General features: G+C 41.2%; 5 protein-coding genes across 5 annotated transcripts; 4 read left to right on the plus strand and 1 right to left on the minus strand.

The window, feature by feature from the left end:
- Positions 1-1654: 1654 nt before the first annotated feature.
- Positions 1655-3064, plus strand: VTP21DRAFT_4455 (uncharacterized protein; the record flags this gene model as incomplete). Its single annotated transcript, XM_069394868.1, has 5 exons — positions 1655-1914; positions 1980-2149; positions 2229-2372; positions 2443-2810; positions 2873-3064. The coding sequence occupies 5 exons, from the start codon at positions 1655-1657 to the stop codon at positions 3062-3064; spliced, it is 1134 nt and encodes a 377-aa protein (XP_069256063.1).
- A 1299-nt stretch (positions 3065-4363) lies between these two features.
- Positions 4364-5872, minus strand: VTP21DRAFT_4456 (uncharacterized protein; the record flags this gene model as incomplete). The annotated part of the gene is made up of 2 exons (XM_069394869.1): positions 4364-5195; positions 5259-5872. 2 exons carry the CDS (start codon positions 5870-5872, stop codon positions 4364-4366), a joined length of 1446 nt encoding a protein of 481 aa, XP_069256064.1.
- A 1440-nt stretch (positions 5873-7312) lies between these two features.
- On the plus strand, positions 7313-9099 carry VTP21DRAFT_4457 (uncharacterized protein; the record flags this gene model as incomplete). Its single annotated transcript, XM_069394870.1, has 8 exons — positions 7313-7389; positions 7454-7563; positions 7638-7792; positions 7866-8313; positions 8389-8546; positions 8609-8817; positions 8886-8989; positions 9053-9099. The coding sequence occupies 8 exons, from the start codon at positions 7313-7315 to the stop codon at positions 9097-9099; spliced, it is 1308 nt and encodes a 435-aa protein (XP_069256065.1).
- A 579-nt stretch (positions 9100-9678) lies between these two features.
- Positions 9679-10340, plus strand: VTP21DRAFT_4458 (mitochondrial 37S ribosomal protein uS12m; the record flags this gene model as incomplete). Its single annotated transcript, XM_069394871.1, has 2 exons — positions 9679-10240; positions 10315-10340. 2 exons carry the CDS (start codon positions 9679-9681, stop codon positions 10338-10340), a joined length of 588 nt encoding a protein of 195 aa, XP_069256066.1.
- A 1099-nt stretch (positions 10341-11439) lies between these two features.
- Positions 11440-14922, plus strand: VTP21DRAFT_4459 (uncharacterized protein; the record flags this gene model as incomplete). The annotated part of the gene is made up of 1 exon (XM_069394872.1): positions 11440-14922. The coding sequence occupies one exon, from the start codon at positions 11440-11442 to the stop codon at positions 14920-14922; it is 3483 nt and encodes a 1160-aa protein (XP_069256067.1).
- Positions 14923-15210: the final 288 nt, after the last annotated feature.

Below are 15210 nucleotides of genomic sequence, written 5' to 3' on the forward strand. Positions count from 1 at the left end.
AGATCCAGAGCAAAAAATAAGTACACATTATTATAGATAACACTAGAAAAATAGGAAAGAAAATAACAGATTCCATAAATACGGTAAAGACCTCTGTCATTGGAAACTTGAACAACTGTCGGAGATCAAATTGAAATAAAGGAACACATGTGTATTTGTTGGAATTTTAATCAGATTATATTAATCACTAGTTCAAAAAGAAATACAAATAGCTAAACTATTTAAGAATAACAAGAAATCGTAAACAGGTAATATGGTTTATACACAAACAAGTAAAAATCAAGTTTAATTAAAATACCGACAATTTCAGATTATCAGTCACGCCTGGTCGTATTCCAACAGTATTCTATCTTCTCCATCCCTAGGAATCCAGGTTACCAGGGGCTTCTTTAGAATAAAGACTCGAAAACCGATCTACTGCAGCCTTTCCATTTCATTTCGAATAAAAGTTCCATATATACCACAAAGTCAGTAGAGCCACAGAGCATTCTTTGATTCCCAATTGAAGATGAGTTCTATTTAGTAGAACTTACGATACACGCCAGGTATAGTATTTAATTTGTACCAAATTACATAAAGCTCTGAAAGCCATCTTTTCAGTGGGTTAATCAAATTTTGAAACAACAATCACCAAGTTCAATCACTACTGAAAAAAAAAGAGGATTGGTTAACAGCGTCCATCCAAGTGGATGGCCTACTTTTATTTTGTTTATCACCCCTCGTATCTATAGACTGATGATAACTTTTTAGAAAGCTAGGTATAATTGCTCCAACCGTTCTTTGTATGGGTCCTTTGCTTTCACAAAAGTGCTCCATTTCATCCTGCAAAAATTACGCAAACTGCAATTGTGTAGCAACCTCTCCAGGCAGCATCTTGAAAACAATGCCATCTTTGATAGGGAACTCTCCAAACTTGTAGGCTAAGGATTTCCAATCAGATTCGGACAGTCCCTCCAACTCTCACACAAATGTTATTGGGCTAACGAATCAAGGGATTGCGATCGTTTGTAAGGCTATACGAAGCTAACAAAAATGCCAACCCAACTGAGATGCTGTGCGTAATCACACTTTAACAAGTATTGGAGAGCCCAGTTAGGGGCACAGGGACATCTATGCTTTCGACCCTGCGCTCCTTAAGGATGCGTTACGAATGAGAAATGGTTTCGCGGAACCCTAAGAATATCTTTATCGCGAAATTGCAATTTCAATAAAAAATATGACCAGTAAGTTGGTCACTAAACCAAGCCAAGAGATTATATTTATATTTAGGCTGATTAACTCCACATCATTGGAATCCCTCAAACTTCGAATTTTCAAAAGTGACACAAACTTTCTGTATTTATTCATTAAAAGAGGTCGATATTTCGCAGAGCAGATGTGATCGGACAGGGCTTGGACACAAAAGCTCAAAGAGAAGTTAGGTTCTAATTTGTGTGACTAGTAAAGACCAATATTCTACGGTTCAAATCTAATAGAATACCCTCAACTCTCTTCCAAATAAACCATTCATTATATCCGTGTATAGAATGTAAATTGCAAGAGGGTCACAGTGTTCACCATTCACCAACTAAGAGCAGATTTCATATAAATACGGGACCATGAAGCTTGACGGAACTTCATCAACCTACTCCAATTCTTTAGAAGTCTCTCAAACATGCGTTTCCTCATCCCAATCCTTTCACTTTTAGTCTTGGTTCATGGCCAGAACACCCTTTCTGAGACTTTACATAGCATTCCTACCAACAAGAATAGCTACTTGAGCCAGCAGCAGGTCGATGCAGTCAAGTCCTATGTTAGATTGGCGTCCATTGCTGGGTGTAGTCGGATGCGAACTGGCCAGCTGTTTAAAGAGACACGAGAATGTTCATTAACGAAACTCTGCACCAATTTTGAACATGTTAAGTTGGTGGATAAGTAAGTGCATTTCTGCTCTTAGTGCGCACTCCCCATCAGTTCAAATCTAACTTATGTTACAATAGGTTTGATCGTTCTCAAACGGGCGATATCGGAGGCTTTTTCGGGAGGGATGATAAGCGCAAGGCCTTGATCGTTTCTTTCCAGGGAACTTCTACGTGGAATAATGGGCTAACCGATGTGAAGTTCTTACAAGATGAGTACCCCAATGTGAAAGGGGCCTTTGTTCATACAGGTAAATCTTTGAAATAAAAAAGACATCATCAGAAAACTTTGAAAATATAATACATTTACTCCTTTATGCTTTTTTATAGGCTTTCTTCAGGCCGCCAACGCGGTTAAAGAGTATCTTTATCCAAAGATAAAAAATGAAACCCTGAAGCTGGGCGAGAACTTCAAAAATTATGAAGTTGAAGTGATCGGTCACTCTCTTGGCGGAGCCATTGCAACTCTCTTCAGTAATGTATCTTCTCTCTATTCCAAACATTACTCTTTTCTAATTTTTCTAATTTTTCTGAATTATTTTAGCTGCGGAATTAATGAATAGCGGCAAGCAAAACATTCCCAACTTTAACAAGGAGAAAGTAGTTCTCGTCACACTGGGGGAGCCGAGAGTGGGGAATGCAGAGTTCGTCCAATTCATGAACCAACAGCCTATCCTTCAAAAGCGGATTACGAATCGCAATGACTTTGTGCCTTTCATTCCATTTGAATGGTCCTTTTTCAGCTTTTTGCCCAACTATGCAAGTCGTAATTTCGTAATTCATGCTTTCGACAATGGAAAAGTAGTTCACTGTGTTAACGCTAATGACCAAGCTTGCGAGGACGACGAAGGATTTTTCAAAAATGCCGGACAAGATATGTTGGATATGGCATTGATGTCGGGTAGCTTTGATGTGAGTAGAGATGAAATTAGAAGAGAAACATTGAACAATTGACAAATTTCTTAATTTGTTAGCATTTTGAATTCAAAGATGTGATAACCGGATGCCCAACTGGCGGCAGCAGGACTCCGAAGGCAATTGGCGAGATAACTCTGGCAGATGCCTTCCTTGAACAATGGAAAGCTTCCAAAAAAAACAATAAGAATCCTGAATCCAATCCCCCTGAGAAAATCGGGCAAAAAGAGGAGTCGAAAAATACCGAATAGAAGATTCCCCACTCTGTATTTCATGGCTAGATAGAAAACATAGAAGTTTGTATACTAGATGCCGTGTTGAGGGGAAGTTTAGCACAATATGGATCGATGGCGCAGTATGGAGGGGAGGCTTAGATTTAGTGGCTTACTTAGATACTTCTTTAATATATTATTAGCTTAGATACACATCTTTAGATAGTTTTAGTGGTATAGAGTGGTTTAGAGCCTTACAATTATATTTATCTCTAGATTATCTTATATTACTTGATTATTTCATTTATATCTTCATGATAATCTTGTTTCTATTTATATCTGTGATACATTATCTTTAGTATAGAAAGGGTATATCTTTAGTTTACAATATATGAGTGCTGTTTAGTTAGGATAAATCTGATTACACTACCACCATCTTGTGTCGTTTACTAGTCTTCTGAAGTGTTTGGTAAGGAGCAATCGAGAGCTTAGGGATAGCTAAGGGATTGCTGGATAGAACCTTATTAGACCAATATTCGACTCAACAGCCGTACTATTATACTATATGTATTTTAATAGATATCAAATGATTTCCAATTATAACCAATCGCCTTCGTATTTTGATACTTTCTAGTGCTTAATTGACTACTTGATTTCAACCCGATGGGCTGATATCAATGAACAAATAATGGCATTATTATGGCCGCAGTTTAGAAGGATGCCGAAATATTGTGTGCAAGCGACCTGACATTTATATAATGCATGCAAAGGTATATATTAAGAGATAATGCTATGCACCCTGTAATGGCGACCACAATGACGAAGTCCAACTTTCATATAAGTTTAAATGCAATATCAATAAGCCCAAAAGTACTCTCCAATTATAGATCTTCGAAGGGTATGAAGTTTAACATGAGAAAAGTACTATATCCTCATTAGAAGTAGATTGGGCATATTAACGTGTTGAAAAGCTATACTGCTTTTTCTCTGGAAGCAATTAAGCAGTTCTCTCGGGAAGTATTGCGGATGCTGAATCGATGATGGCCAATATACAGTAGTAGATTAGATAGGTGTAGTTCTCTAGTTGACAAATTCCTTTTTGTTTTCTAATGATTTGCACTTCTCTGAGGCGGCTTGAGCATCTAACTAATGATCCATCATAGATATAAAGAGCAAGTATTATTTAATCTTCAAAGATATCCGTTTTAAGCTCAGAAATCAAAAATCCAATACAAATAGATAAGAAACAATACACAGCTACAATGCTAAAATAATAAAAAATAATGGTACAACCAATAAAAAAACGAATTAGAATTCAGAAAAACCAATATACAGGCATTACCCGTGAATCGAAGAGAAAGGATAAGATTCCCTATATTGCGTGTTTTCCAATTCGCCCAGCCCGGCTGCCGAAGTAGGAGGAATATAAAAGCAATATTTTGACAAGAGTGTGAAGTAATCCAGCTTCTGCTCAGGCATTAGCTCAAACTCGGCACCTCTACCATGACTAATTTCTCTGTTCTCTATTGAGCAGGGAATGAGCATAGGCGAGGGGGGACTGGATGCGACCGTTTTACGACCAATGGTAATGGTTCCAGTATCAAGTCTATCCTGCCACGTAAGACTTGTAATCGGTATCTCTACCGCGACTGGCTTCACCAAATTTAGGTTGTTAATATTTTCGTTATTTTGCAGTGTAAATGATGAGGTATGAGCCCGAGAGATTTTTGTTCCGTTGGATCTCTCGTGTGTCCCAGCTTCGCTTTTTCCTTTTTCATTAAACTTGAAGCTGTTTTCATCGCGATTTAAGATCGACAGCGGACTCCCGGGTGGAGATAATTCAATTCGTTTTTGATGGCTCTTATTTGCTTTCTTATTTCCTATTCTTCTGGGGGTAGTTGCAGAAGGAGAATGAGGGAATGTGGTTCGGGTAACATTAACCTGGTAGTTCTGCCCATCATTGTTCGCCCAGTATTCACGGCCACCCACGAGATAGCGGACTGCGAAAAGAAGAGTTGCATGATCCTGTATTTTAGCAACAGATATAGAAAACATAAAGCGATCAAAGAGTGTTGGATCGGATGCTTGATTAGATGGAGTGGGGATATAGGTGGCGTTTGTTTCAAAAAGGTTTTCCCAATAGTCAAATGTGTAGCGTACAATTACATGCCTGCGTGAATGCAAAGAAATGTTAACGATATGTATTGCCTCTTACATTGGAATGGATAAATACTTTTGATATGAAAGATTTTGTACTGCGATGATGCCTTGGATCATGCTTTCATTTTTGCTCAGATATACACTTTCAACCGATACTACAGATCTATGAATATCCGAAATTGTAACCGGCGGGAAACTGATCAGAGATATCGACAGCTGACCACTATTTGTATTACAGCTATTTTCCTCTTGACTATTTTCCTCTTCATTGTTAAGAATCGGGTCCGCAGATGCAGATCGAGGTGTCTCTTCTTTTAAGAATAGACGTATATGTTCAACGGTGTCAAAATGCACAAACTTGGGGCAAGTGGGCGTTGCAGGAGCAGAGCGACTCTTTGCTTTTAGAGAGGGGCGTAGCCTAACACCACACTTGTTGGTTTCTATCCGTAGTGGTTCTGCTGGTGAGGATAGTGCATGATGTGTTTCTATAAAGGCAGAAGGAATAATTGAACGCGGAGGAGAGGAAGAAAAGAGCCCAGAAACAACATTTAAGGCCATGGACGTGTCAGCTGGTTTTTTGGCGGCAACTAGCTTAACACTGCGGGCGGAAAAGCGAGCCTCATTTGGGATGGTCGTGGCAGAAGAATTTACAAGGAGAAGTTTAGGCGAAATGGGGGTATAAGGCATATCTCACGCTGACCAATGGAATTAGGAAAGTATAAATTTAAAACTTATTAACGCTCAAATAAAACATGTTTACAAAAACGGAAAAGAGCGAGAGTAAGAGGTAAATAGAAAATAATGAGAGAGAAGAGGGCAAAGAAAAGGTGGAAAATATAGTAATTAGTTAGGCGTAACTTTGTGAAGCGTAGTTCCCTTTTCAATAGGTCTATTCAAAGCCACGTTTATGGCTCTTCTGATACTTTCTCAAATATGGTAAAATAATTAATATGTAACTTTAAAGGGAAGGGAATCACGACAAAATATCAGGTATGAATAGCCGTTCCATCAGTTGTACTCTCTTATGCCCTTGTCCCTCCGCTTCGTACTGACCATTTTTTTTAGTAGAGTACATAAGATTCTGTTTAAAATATCAGCCTTCAGTGCATTAGAATATGGATATACTGCGAGTAATTCTTATGGCTTAGGTCTGAAGATTTAAGCTCCAAGATCACCCATGTCTTCGGCTCATCGTAAACAGCTTGTGTCGCCCCCTTACTAAATGCAGCTCCTCGGGTGGGCTGTCTTAATTTTGACCCCTTGAGCACCCAAATTCTTAAATCTCTTCAGTAAAACTAACGCTTCTGGTTTTTTGTAATAGAAAAAATAATAGGGTAATAAATTCCGCGGAATATCTCATTTTACATATCTCTAAGCAGTATTAACTCACAATCATTTCACTGGCTGCCGATTTTTTTATTTCACTTCGCCATAATAATACAGTCAGTAGGACATATAAATAACTGTAGAGACGGTCTATTGATAGTGTTTCTTTTAGATGATAGGTTCACGCGAGAGTAGTTAGTGAGGATAAAATATCACCTGGTTAAACAAAGGCTGAAGGGGCATAAAGTGGGTATACTAATGCTTTATAGCCTACAACAATAATACCTTTTAGAAAATAAGATTTATATGTATATGGTAAACCTCGCCGGACTCTAACAAAGCAAATTCCTATAAGTCTATTCCAAATAACAACAAATTGTAGTTAGAGCTCTCATCCTTATTGATGATAATGTAGTTTAATAGTCCACATTAACATAAGTGATTTTCGGTTGAGGTCATATATGCTCCCAAATTGCCCTGGAGTTCATATGGCTACCATTTCATAGGCAAGTTAACCTAGAGGATTCAATTATGCCGAAATATTCGGAACAGGAGATTGTACACTTGTAATAAACAAGAAAAAAGTGAGCGTGAAAATTGGGTATTTCTTACATCAATAGAGGTCTGCTCAGTAGGTATCATAATAGCGTCTGCACCCGCAAAGGATAGCTTACGATATTCACTTAATCGTAATCTACTGCTCGATTATTTTAGCAATTAACCAACGAGGCGCAGCATATTCAAAAGGAGTTGTTTGCGAGCATCAAATTGACTTGTTTTTACGTTCTTTTCCTAATCCCAATGACCACATACTCTTACCCTACGAAGACAAATTCAGAATTTCAAGCAATTGTATTGCCTGGAGATCTTGGCAACCAGTGGGTTTTACATATTGATAATGTTTAATCATGAATTTCTATAACACGACCTAAAATGTAATAGATTGTTTCCTCTAACCGAGGAAGACAACGTCCCAATTGGCCTTTTGCCTGTTGCCAATAAACCTATACTGCACTATGTTCTCGGATGGCTGGAGAAAGCTGGCATTAGAGGTACCGATACTTTGTATCCCGAGGTGACGAGACAAATGCTGTGCTTGCTTACATTTTTTTATATCTAATTGCAGATGTTATAATTGTCGCTCAAACTCAAACCCATCAAAAAATTCAACATTATCTTACACGTATATATAATGGTGGAATAAATCCTGAGCTGGAAGTGGTCGAGGATCGAGATTTGGACACTGCTGATATGCTTAGACACGTGCGGCACCGTATCCATGTATGTATATTTTATTTTATTTTTCTCGGTGAAATATGCTGACGACTTCCAATTTTCTCAATCGAATTTGAAGAATGATTTTCTTGTTATTTCTTGCGATCTCATTACGGATCTCCCACCTCATGAATTCCTCGACTTTTACCGTCTTCACGATCCAACTGTCGCCGCACTTTTCTTTGAGCCTCCGACCACGGAATCTCCCACCCCAGGAAAAGAAAAAAAGCGCTCTGATGCCATGCAGTTTGTTGGACTTTCGCCTGAAAATAGCCAGCTTGTACATTTGGCAAGCTCTGCGGATATTCGCGATAAATTCTCCCTTCGCACATCACTTTTGTGGAAATTCCCCAGAGTACAAATCTTTACTACCTTGGAAGATGCACACGTTTACATATTCAAGAGATGGGTTCTCGATTTCTTGGCATCCAGAAAGGGAATATCAAGCGTGAAGGACGAGTTAATCCCAATACTGGTCAAAAGCCAATATCGACCCAAGTTCGCAGAGCGAGAGGGATTAATGAAATGTATGTGCATTCATAGACATCCATTAGCGTGAGAGTACGATCGATACCATTTTATTTTAATTTTTGGTTACATAGTTGCCGGAAGTTATGAGCCAGTAAGCAGAGTGGCTCTTGAATATTCTTCTGTTAGCGCGCCAGAGGTTGGGCCTATCAATTGCCTGGCTTACGTACAACGCACTGGTTTCTGCGGGCGAGCAACCTCTATTCAAGACTACGCAGATTTGAATCGCAATGTAATCTCAGATATTTTTTTATCATAAAGGCTTTAAGTAATTTCATTTTTTCCATTAAACAGCTGACAAAGACGACTACTCTGCCACGGGTACCGGAATCGGCAGAGGCTCAGGCCAAAGCAGTAGGTGCGGATTCCCTGGTTGGCGAGGATACTAAAATTGAGGAACGCACATCGATCAAGCGCTCTACGGTGGGAAGTCACTGTATAATTGGGAAAGGCGTTAAGATTAGCAATTCTGTGGTGATGGATCATGTTGTAATCGAGGACAAGTATGTTTAAATTGTGCTATTTTTGGAAAACTTGCTTCTTATAAGTTTCTTTTTTTTTCCCCTAATAGCGTGAAGTTGGAAGGTTGCATCGTTTGCCACAATGCGAAGATTTTAGAGCGTGCTCAACTTAAGGATTGCGAGGTAGGGGGAGGTTATATCGTTAAAGCTGAGAGTAAGTTGGATGTACTATTTACTCTATCATATTTTACTAATCACCACCGTACTCATTTATTAGCACTGGCAAAGAATGAAAAGTTAGTGGGCCAGGTTTTATTTGGCTAAACAATGTAGATATATACTTAATCAATAAACGAATTATAAACTTGGATCTGACTGAAATAGCTACTTTATAATATATCTCGAATAGAGAGATATCCATATTTTATTTAGTCTGCTTGTGTGTTCACAATTGGCAAATTACTCAATTAAGAAACTATTTATTTATTTTTCTTTTCAAAATATCTCCTAACCCTCCCCCTCCCCCTTCCCCTCCCCCATTTTTTTATTATTTTGATGTTGCTTGGTCTGTTCCCAGCAATCCTGTGTTCAATTCGAATCAGCTTTCTGTAATCTTAACCTTTAAGCGCGAATACTTTGCGAATTTAGCTATATTTCCATAAAGATGACAAACATGCAGAGCTTGATATAAATGCCTTCGCTATAATGACGAGCTATTCGTGAAGAAAAAAAAACACGAGACTCCTTTACGATTTTATATTAATGGATCACAAAATCATGAGCATATAATAATTGAATGTCAGACGGCGCGATTGAGGCGCAGTAGTGACGAAATTATGTTTTCTATTGAAGAAAAACAGTCTAGTAAGTTGCAAACATAATACAACTAGATCATTCAGTGCGATGTTTTCGAGAATATCACTGCGTGTATTTGCTCCCCGGATCACGCTTGCCTCACCTACTAAGGCATGGGCAAATCGATCACTGACATGCCAAAAGCATTCACTTAGCACTTTCAACCGCCCTACTTCAATTGCCGCCAACATCCTTACATCTTTATCCCGCGCCAATTCCATGAATCCTTCCCCCTACCATCAACAGCAGGCCACTATGGCAACACTCAATCAAGTCATTCGCAAAATGCGTAAATCCACTCGGAAGCCCTCCAAATCTCCAGCTCTTGACCGCTGTTATCAGAAAAAAGGAGTGTGCAATAAGGTCTACACCACTAAACCGAAAAAGCCCAACTCTGCCCAGCGTAAGGTGGCTCGTGTGAAGCTGTCTAACGGCAAGGTGGTTCTTGCCTATATTCCCGGCGAAGGCCATAATTTGCAGGAGCATTCAGTAGTGCTGGTTAGAGGAGGAAGAGTACCGGACTTGCCCGGTGTACGTTATCATCTTGTGAGAGGAACAATGGATTTACAAGGTGTACCAAATAGAGTGAATTCGCGGTCAAAATATGGAAGTAAGTTACTATCTCAGGGGGATCCACGATAGTAGAGTTATTGTTGACGGCTAATGTTCTAATTCTGAAAATAGCTCGTAAACCGCAAAAGAAAGATTAGAGCTCTAGATCTGTTTGCTTTCGCGAAAATTTGAGAAAGAGGATTTGTTTTTGTTTGTTCTTTTTTTTATGTATCCTATTTTCTCTATATATTATTCTCTATTTTTCTTTAACAACACAATTAGAGCTTTGGGAACGTCTTTTATCGCATCTGCGACTTAGGGCAGTCGGATTCTCTATTGGATAATAATAGGGGGCTTAATTCACGTGCAAATGAAGTGAGAGCCAACTAGACACAAACAAAAGGTTAAATGACTATCATTACATAAGAAGAAAAAAATACCTTGAAACAGATATCAAAGATACGATTTTTTTTCTACAATTTCTCGAGGGGGTTCAAAGTTCAGATGGGTAGAGAGGGGGCCCACTGGGAGATTTCTCGACGACTAGGGTGGCTTGGTGGGTCCTTCTTCGAAGGTTTTATGTAAGAGGAAATTCGAGACGGTATAAGCGCGCAGGCTTTCTAGCCTGTGATCGGCCATTGATCGTTTTAAAATTCAATTAACAGGCAACCAGTTCAATAGAGGGGAGAATAATATAGTGCAACATTGACAAGAGCTGGGCCGTGCGCCTAGATTTCAGCTAGTTAGACACAAGTCAGGAGGGGACAAGGAATTACTCTGTGCCAAACTTGGCCAATCGATCGGTGCAAATGAACTCTGTAAATTTATTTTATATGTTTGGTTTGAAAAAACTTTATATCTCCTTCGGGTACGGACTCATTTTATGGCCTATTCCATTTAATATTTTGCCTTTCCTCTCTTTGTCATCTCATCTCATTCTTTCGAAATTATTTCATGATTCAATTAGTCTAATCATCAGTGAAGTGGTATTCCCCCGAAACCCAACTTATATTTATTTCCTCTCTCCCTTCAAGCTTCTAATATCTTTGTAGTATACCTTGTCCATCTTTAATTTCGTCTTTTCCGCTTTCGGTTAGTCTAGCTTGCTGTTTAGAACCCTTTTATTTCACTCTCTTTTCTACCCTTTACCCTTCACTTAATAATAACACCCCTTTGAAAAGGTATCCTGTCCACACTTGTTGACCTGCAAGTCTTCGTTGAATGCTGACAACTCTTTCTATATTGTGTTTTTGAGATATGGCCTCCGGTAGCACGGTTTATGAGCGTACTCTTCCAGTGACACTTGACCTCCTTTATGAGCGTGAAGACGACGAAGACTCTTCTGACTATGACTATCAGAGCTCCCTCCCACCACCAAGTGCCTACCCAGGCGCTCACCACTCCTTCACACGTCGGGAGAAGCACCTCTCTGCCACCTCTATAGAATATATAATCCTTCTCACCAACTACAAACTTGCCCAGTTAGCGTGCTCTCCTCCAACGTCAGACAGTATGCGCCGGCGCCTCTTAACTAAAGGTTTCCTTAATGCAACGTATTCACTCCCACACTTTTTTACCTTTGGTACCCCGTTGAGGACTTGGCGATTTGTAGGAGAAGAAGCTATGGTGATACCGGTCGACAGCAACATTGAGGATATCATTAACGAGTTTGCGATAGCCTACGAACAGCGCAGACAATTAATGCAGTTGGAATTTGAACGAGCAAACTCAGACCCACATCGGCCGATGAGTAGTGCGGAAATCGCAAGATATTTTCTCAGTGTTGGAGAGATTGATTTCGACAAAGAAGAAGGGACGGAGAGGGATGATATTGAGGAAGATATCCAAGAGGAAGAGAAAGAGGCAGGAAATGAGGGTGAGATGGACGATGAGGAGGATGACGAGTATGAGGTCTTATGGGGAATGGCACGGCAAATTCAATTTGACACTTGCAGAAGTAGCACCAACTCTAACAACAATACCAAAGAAGCGCCAGGAAAAGAAGAAAATACACGATACGCACCCCCCCATTGCCCCCTGCCTGATATCCCACCGTCATCTCCGGCGTCAGCTGATAAGTCTGAACCCGCCGAACCAGAGGAAACAGAAGATTCAGCAATCTCCACCAAGCTTCAAGATGCTGAGGTCTCCGGCCAAAAAGCTGACATTGCACTTCTTGCACAGATTATCCAGAATATGAATCCAAAAATGCCATCTCATCGAACCGTGGTAATTCATCCGATGGAATCGCATGCAAAGCCAGAAGCTTTGTCGACGCAACAACCCTCAGTAAATATAACTTCTGCAGGCCCTCTTTCGCCCGAGTCCAAGACACCAAAGGTTTCACAATCAACCAGGTCCATTACCCTCTACCCACCCAAAGATAATCATACCGCACTAAATCTTCTCACGGCAGCAAAAAAACCGACCACTCCGCCTGACTCACCCAGCTCTCCTTTGTCCTTTAACTCGGCCCCCAACTCACCCACTTTTTCACCGCCCTCCATTTCGACTAACCACTCGTCTTCTCCAACATCCCCACGATCCTTATCCGCACAACGCACCTCTTCGGTTCTCGATCTAGAACTTCCTTTTCTTAGGAATTTATGTAATGTGATGTTTCAGGGCGACATGGGTCCGCCAGCACCGTTGGAACAAGCGTCAGAAAGAGCAAATGAAATGGAGGTGGAAGACGAAGTCCCGTGTCGACAAAAGACGTTCCGAAAATCATATCTTAACTCCAAGGAGCTCCCACCGATCCCTAGTCTTCAAGATGAGATAGTCGCCGCAATCGCCCGCGCAGATCAAGGCCACGACTTCTTGAACAGGCGCAAGAGCACTGGAGGTGCGAATGATTCCGCGCCTACCTTGGATTTCGACCTGAATAATCTCTTTGACATGAAGTTTAATGTTGATATTGATTCTCGGTGGAGAGAACTCAGTCTCTCTGAGCGGATGGCAGTTGCCGATGCCGCTGTGGCAGCAGCAAAAGCGGCCGGAAGGATGACCAGCGATGGCGAGCTGGAGCGTAGAATCAGCTCTGAAGTGCGAAGGGAGTTGCAGAAATCAATGAAGCAGCGAAGTGTCAGTATTGACAAGATTGACCCTGACCTCCCTAGTCCATTGGGCATCTCTTGCACAGGCATTCCATGTTTCCCCAATTTGTCTCGATTCTCATCGCACTCCTACTCTTCGACCATGAGTTCCAACACGCTTAAGTCGTTGCCCGAGATTACCAACCATGCACCTACTAATCTGGATACAGCGATTCGAGTAGCCGCATCCATCCGTGCAAAGAGAAACTCCTCTCGCAAAACACGAACAAGTGAAATGATGGTCGACTTTAGACGGTCAGCTATCACAGAGAGACGGCCTTCCGGAGCCTCAATTGGCGAGTTTTCTAGTGCATTCCAGATAGCTTATGACAAAGAAAAGGCAGACGCAGAGAGTACAGCTAGATCTGAAACGAACATTGAAAGCACCCAAGTGCCATTAGAGTTGCCCAAGCTACCAGAAATTCGCATATTTGGTGAAAGCGAAAAAGAAAATGACTGGTTAGTTTGGATGGAAGCCATGGATACCGGCGAAAGCGGGAAACAGCTTGATAAAGTGGAAGAGAATGAGGTGAGAAAGAAGGCTGAACAAGAAGTAAAGGAGCAGAAACACGAGCCAACGAGTGCAAAATCAAAACAGCGCGATAGTGCTGACAAGAAGGATGATAAAAATCTCGCGGAACTGTCGCTGCTTCCGGAGATCTGTGTCTCAGGGGACGAAAAGAATCAGGCTTGGATGTCGTGGGTCGAATCCGAGGATGCAGTGAACTCGTCGAGAAGTCAGCAACAGCTGAAGCGCAATTCTCTCTCCAAACAACGCCCACTCTCTCCAACGGCACCTCAAGAGGACCCCATTGCAGAAGTTCCTCCGCCGCCTCCTCCCAAGGACCCCGAGCATTTGGCAAGATTGCGTGCCAGGGCACATCGCAACATGCAACAGCTTCCCGCCCGTACGAGCTCCGCTAATCCTGCAGTGAAGCGTCGTATTTCGCGCACGAATTCTGTCCGCCGAAAATACGGCCACTCAACCATGGGCCACACCCTTTCTGCAGCCGAAAAGCGTAACTCTAGAATATTGAATGCTACGGTGACTCCTTACGGCGAAGAATCCAGCCCCAATCCAAATCCCATGCATCGCTCGCGCAGACCACGACGCCGTACCTCTTTTGCCAGTAGCATCACCTCTCTTGCCACTTCCACCGCAGGATCAGTCACATCCGGGGCCGGAAAGCGCAAATTGAATAAAATCATGAGCAAATTTGCAGCGTTAGGGCAAGCGGTACGCACCGGTGGCAAGCAGATGGAGATGTCCCTCGAACGCCGTAACTGGAGCCTGGTTAATCTTTCTCGCAAATTTTGGCAAGCCGAGCCGTCGAACCGAGTCGATGCATTTTTGGGAGATGTACACGGGCAAAGCGTGTACTCCACAATGGATGAGTATGAAGAAGATGAGCTAGAAGCGGATGAGGTTGGCTATTTGGCACGGCGACGGGCACGCAAGGCTGGTGTACTAAGGACACTTCGACCCTCTGCTTCGTCCACTTCCTTGCATAAACAAGCGATGAAATCTCACCGTAAGAGGCCTCAACCTCTTCCTTTAGCGTCTCAGTCCATGTTTGTGGATCGGCTGTCCCCACGAACGCTGTCACCCACAAGCCCTCTGCCCACGAGTCCATTATCAGTGTAATGGCAAGCCCCTTTTAAGTTATGCTTAATTTTCATTTGCATTTGTTCCTTCAACAATGGGAGACTGGAGATCTTGTTTATTGTAATTGAATTGAATTTATTTTATCTTTCAAATCGGTAATCAAAAGGCTAATTTTTTTTCTTCTTGTTTCTTTTCCTTTCTCTTTACTTTTATTTATTTATTTTTTTTACGATCAACCCAACAATAAACACTGTAATTTAATTTCTTTGCTATATGCATTTCACAGTCAAAATGCACGCAGGATAAAGAATGGACACGAAAAAGCTA

The sequence above is a fragment of the Calcarisporiella thermophila genome (assembly GCF_041956535.1).
Source record: "Calcarisporiella thermophila strain CBS 279.70 unplaced genomic scaffold VTP21scaffold_2, whole genome shotgun sequence".
NCBI classification, from domain to species: Eukaryota; Fungi; Calcarisporiellomycota; class Calcarisporiellomycetes; order Calcarisporiellales; family Calcarisporiellaceae; genus Calcarisporiella; species Calcarisporiella thermophila.